General features: G+C 36.2%; 1 protein-coding gene across 1 annotated transcript; it reads right to left on the reverse strand.

The window, feature by feature from the left end:
* Positions 1-230: 230 nt before the first annotated feature.
* Positions 231-4,657, reverse strand: LOC149791271 (uncharacterized). Its single transcript, XM_089969779.1, has one exon. The coding sequence runs from the start codon at positions 4,346-4,348 to the stop codon at positions 2,348-2,350; it is 2,001 nt and encodes a 666-aa protein (XP_089825905.1). The 5' UTR covers positions 4,349-4,657; the 3' UTR covers positions 231-2,347.
* Positions 4,658-5,962: the final 1,305 nt, after the last annotated feature.

Below are 5,962 nucleotides of genomic sequence, written 5' to 3' on the forward strand. Positions count from 1 at the left end.
AACTGCTTTTCTGTATATGCCGTTTAGAAATAAAATGGATTCTAATTAGTCCAATGTTAACGGTAGTTCCTAAAAAGGCAGCATTTTATGACAAAGACAGTAACACAACTCTCCATGTATTTTGGTACTACTACTACTATTACTACTACTACGACGACTAATAATAATAATAATAATAATAGTAATAATAATACAAATAATAATAGTAATAATATATGCGAAACTAGTAATTAAGTTTTTAAAACTTTATTAATTATTGAACCTTGAATTTAAATCTCAAACCACTTTCTTGGTATCCTAATAATGGGTTCAAGGCAAAATGTACGAAATATAAGACTTTGGTCTAGTTTTTTCCTTTATGTAGGCCACCAGCTACATTTGACTGCCTCCTATTATCCTGGTTTAGATAGCCTCCGTGTCTTTGCAAATGACTACACTATACAATGATAAAAATTAATTTATTCTTGTAGAATCTTATGACCTGGTATCTGGATGTTTCACGAGGAGTAAATACTACAGCCATCAGTGAGAGGTAGATCACTATCTAGATCACTATGACCTATATTGTATGGTTAGCAAGCATGCATGCCGCCATTGTCAGTTTTCTTATATGGTTTTATAGTAACTCTAAGATCAATCTACTTAACTCTATGAAGAATTTAGTTTTTATAGGATCCCATAATATATCAATTATATAATGAATGGACATAAAGATATTCAAAGGAAGCGTTACATTTGTCGAGGTCCATTTTGTTAACATGATACAAAATATGCACCAAACGGCTTTCGAGCGTAGAAATAAGAAGTCGTATTTACCTAATTTTGGAGTGGCTGAACTGGTCTTGTTTAGATAACTCTGCATACAAAGAGTGACACGTCTGCATATAGTAGGGTTAACAATATGGATGGGATAACAAAAAATGGGCAAATACAAATTCATTAAAGCATGGTAAACTGGTCTCAGTGACCTACTTTCTGTGTTCATTACAGTCCTAAAGACATGCCGATTCTCAAGAGTTAAGGTGTAAAACGGTCCAAGGCATTTATACAGGCAGGCCACGGCATCATGAACGTATATCCAATAACAAATGTGAAATATTCTAAATATTCACGTAAGATAAGAACATACATACATACATACATACATACATACATACGTACGTACGTGCGTGCGTACATACATACATACATACATACTGTTATGTCACGTGTTTAGGCTCGAATAAACAGTAACACAAGAAAGAGTGAAAACAACAAGCTTTGAAAAAATACAATAATTTATTTCCCTGGAAAAATTCTGTAAAAATGAAAAAATATGAACTTACGGTTTTATAGAATCAAATCCAAAAATAATCCAAGAATAATCCAAGAATAAAATTTAAGTCCTAATTACAAAATGTTCCCCTGATTTCAAGTCCGATTCCCGACGAAGAATCCGAGATGGAAGACGATGACGTATGCTTTAATATGTAGTACTGAAGTCTACAGTTCCTTGTAGAAACAAGAATTATCACTCCGATTTTGGAAATCTAAATAAATTTCTTATAAGAACTGTCTTTGATTAAGAATCTCACATGAACACATGTTTTTTCCAATAAAAAAGAATTAATCCATAACTCCAAACAGCACAACATACAACTTCCAGTGTCACAACCCAACTTCTACTGAAAATCTCTCTCCAAAACAAAGGTTATATCGTACTCTAAAACGTAAAAAGGGGGTCACGTGATCATGTTCTAGAAGAACGTAGAAATGAGGTACTTGTTAAAGATCATGTACACCCAGTGTGGCCCTGACAAAATCCAATTATTTTACTTTAAGAAATAAAAAATTATAAAAAAAAACTGTTTACATCTTAAACACGTGGTCCCATCATGACCTCGACAGCAGCCAATCATTTTAAAATAAAAATAGAACTTGTTGGCGTGGTCGCTACTAATTTTGAAACAAGGTCAGGATTTAGATCAACACCTGGTGTTTATATACTAAAAGTCAAGGTCAAATTATTTTCTGAAAAAAAAAAGTATCCTCTCTAGTGAATAAATTTATATTACAATAGCATGTAATAAAAATATATTTTTTTTTATAAAACTGACAATTAAAACGAAATAAATTTATATTAAATCAGATATAATAAATTCAAATATACATAATACATACATACATACATACATACGTCTTAATTATAGATCATCAAAGAAAACATCCTTCGTTATGTGAATGATAAGAATGAAGAGCGCATAAAGCAATCAAGATGCTAAAACTAAACAATACAAAGACTCCAGAACACAGAATCAAAACTATCATCAAAACTTTTGCACGCCATTTTGAAAGTCAATATTTTCATTCATCTCAATTTATATAAGCATACACTTTTCTCTGGTTCTACATTTGTAACGAAGAATTTGTCAATGCTGTGAGAAAAACATATTTTCCAAGGATTCTTGGAGGTAGCAGACTTGTAGACCTTAAGGACAGAACCATCCTGTGACAGCTGATGCACACTCGAGTTAATACTGACCAAGTATATATTACCTTCTGCATCTAACCCAACACCTCTTGGACCAAGCAGACCGTTTGCCTTATAAGTGAAAACTGGCTTTCCCTCGAGATCGAAACAGAACAGGGCATCGATGTAAAAGCATGACATATAGATACGATTTTTCGAATTATTCACAGCAAGATATGTTTCCTGTCCTCCCTTTCCTACCAGTTCATGGTAGGACAGCTCCTCTCCGGACCTGCTGATGATACTCCAGTAGTATTTCCCCGTATCAGTTCCCCCCGACACGATGATCCGATCCTTGTTAAGCGTGGCTATACCATAACAAGGGAACCGTATGGTTATGGTCCTGGTTGGTCTGATCTCTTTCTCCACCTCAAGGAACAGAAGCTTATTTTGATCTGGCATTGACACCACCACTTCTTTGTCATTAACCATGCTTACATCCCACAAACGGGAATTCTCTGTTAACTGGAATATATAGTGTGAAATATGTTGGAAGTTACTATCGTACAGGCAGCATCTGTGGTTGTTCCTGTCAACCAGTATTAACTTATCTGCAGGGAGAAACGCTGCCCCGCTGTAACAAGGAACTTTTCCGCCTGAAGGACATTTAGCTGGAACTTCACCAGTCTCCTCTATATGGCATTCCTTGAGAGGCTTGAGTCGCTTCTTTCTCAATGTTCCCTTTACTGGTATCGCTTCCTTCGTTTTTACGATCTTTACTTTTGCTGCATCGTCTGCATTCAGAGAAAACAGTCCTTTCAGACATGGATGAAGTTCCATGCTTAGATCGACTAACTCCACCTCTTCAAACTTGCCATCCACTTGCTCTGTGTAGTTCTCCAACTGCCCCTCTGATCTCATCAGAGCAAGAAGATGTTGTGTGTCTGAACCATGTAGGCTAACCATCTCTAGCATTTTATAGGAACTTCTGATGGCGGCCGCCAGTGAGAGACACTTGTGACTGCTATATGTTTTCTTTGTGGCTTCTTCTTTATAAACCATAATAACAATCTCTTCTAGTTTATCCAGTAAACTATTGATATGAACTCGCAGACTGTGGATTTGTTGTTTGAGTTCATGCCCTTGGGAATGTATTTTGGAAACATTTGTCTGATCCGCCAGTGCCATTTTATGCAAATGAGTCTCTAACGTCTTCAACTCGTCGATACAGTGTTCACGAGATCTCGCTGAGAGCATCTCTGCTGCCTCGGCTTTTAGGTCTCGCACCCTATAACATGTTCTGTGTTTCTGACGCAAACACCTCACACAACATTCATCTTCATGGTCTTCGCAGTAATACTTTATCTCCTCTCCTTTATGTCTTGTGCACAGAAAAGCATCAGCGATCTTCGTTATCTCTTGGGTATTTTTCATCATTTCTTCAGTTGATACGAGCGTATGATCCTTCATCGCATTAAAGCTCCTGTGATATGATGTGCACTGGCCGCAGAAGCCTTCCTTGCACGTGAGGCAGAAATGTGTTATTGGTTCCGATCTCCCCTCAAGCTTGCATACATTGCACTGGCATTCCACTTTCGATTTCTCTTGTGATAACATGGAGATGAGAATATGACTTTGTTGGAACATAGCTGCCCATTCTGTGGTCGATTTTTCCGGGAAAGGTGGTTTTGCTTCTTGTCTACAGATACGACATGGAAAATGTGTTCGTTTTTCTTTTTCAAGGTTTAAACTGACAATATAATTGCTCAGGCAGTGTTGGCAAAACGTGTGCATACACGGCAATATCCGAGGACTTTTGAATTCTTGCAGACAGATTGAACAGTTTATATCAGAATCAACCTCCAGAATATCTTCTTGATCATCTTCCTTTGTTGCCATCTCAATATTTTTAGAAGTAAACAACAGTGCGTAGACTTCAGTAATGAAACTTGTAGTCACCGTACAATGGAAAGTGCTACTCCCTTCAGCGTGAATGTTGTTTCCTTTACAAGTTTTGGCTGTATTTAGGCCGGATATGTCTATTTATAGTTTCCTACAAGCGTGACTTAATGAGATCTGGGCCATACGTCCTCGCTGACAATTATGTCACGCGTTTATTGATTGAGACACCTCATCTACTGGCACACCTCTTCGTCATGACTGCGAAATTGCTTTGCTCTGATTCACCGCGCTTATTAGACTGGTTCCCTTTCAAAATGCTTACTACCACGTACACCGTTATGCAACTTACATGGGATCAGAACTATACATAAAACGCGCGTATAAGCAATATTGAGTCTGCTGTGTATGACACAATCCCGGAACGTACGCGCGCATTATTATTATTATTATTGTTGTTTATTGTTGATGTTGTTATTGTTGTTGTTGTTGTTGCTGCTGCTGCTGCCGCTGCTGTTCTTATCTACGCTAACAATTAAGTTGCACATTGGGAACCTGTTATTATGTTCTTATGTGTCTGCCATTTTCATAATATGTTATGAACATTATGTTTAAGAATTTATTCGTTATTTGTTTCCTGATGTTGCCTAAATAAAACTGGAAATTTTTAGTGAATGTATATAGGAAACAACTGTTATTATTTTAACAGCTAGGTAAAATTTACAGAAAGGTTGTTACCAATGACATCATAGGAAAGTGAATATACGATTCATTTCATAATGAATACAATTGTATTGTATTGTACATCTTTATTGACATTAGAGTATTGCCTAGAAATTTGTAGTGGTATATATATATATATATATATATATATATATATATATATATATATATATATATATATATATATATATGTGTGTGTGTGTGTGTGTGTGTGTGTGTGTGTGTGTGTGTGTAACGACAGTCATTCATTTACGTTGTTTCTTGTAGTGTATTTTGCTTATATAATTAAACCTTAGGTATAATTTGAAAAATGAGCATATAATAAAAAGGTTACTGCATTTGTGTGGGAAAATATGAACTCGTTTTGTCGGAAGGATATACTGCACTCCCAAGGTCGTGCAGTATTCCGTCCCAAAACTCGTTCATATTTTCCCATACAAAAGCAGTAACCTATAAATACTTTTCATTTTTATATTAAGAATTAAAAAATTCATTTTTAGTAGCTTGTGACATAGGGCTGTGCTTACACAGAAACGTGCCCTTGTGCCGCCTTGATCCATGCAAGAAATTTCTGACTGGAGAGCGGAGTAACACGAGTACTGTGTATGGCATATTATATGACCACCCATTGAGCAACAAGAGTACAAGGAATGGCATATTATATGACCAACCAACGAGTAACAAGAGTACTGTGAATGGCATAGTATGACCACCCACTGAGCAACAAGAGTACTGTGAATGACATATTATATGACCACCTTTTGAGTAGCAAGATTTCTGTGAATAGCAAACTACACACAAAGCTTGTCAGTGATCTAACTCTAAAACCAATTAATCTGCAAACTCCATTTTTCTGTTAGTCACAATAACCTTAACCTTTGACCAAGTCCT

Source organism: Sinohyriopsis cumingii, chromosome 9, assembly GCF_028554795.1.
Source record: "Sinohyriopsis cumingii isolate HCF-2022 chromosome 9, ASM2855479v2, whole genome shotgun sequence".
Taxonomy (NCBI): domain Eukaryota; kingdom Metazoa; phylum Mollusca; class Bivalvia; order Unionida; family Unionidae; genus Sinohyriopsis; species Sinohyriopsis cumingii.

What these genes read in the sequence shown, in the direction of transcription:
- LOC149791271 (XM_089969779.1), bottom strand. Translation starts at nt 4,348, where the DNA reads ATGGCAACAAAGGAAGATGATCAAGAAGATATTCTGGAGGTTGATTCT.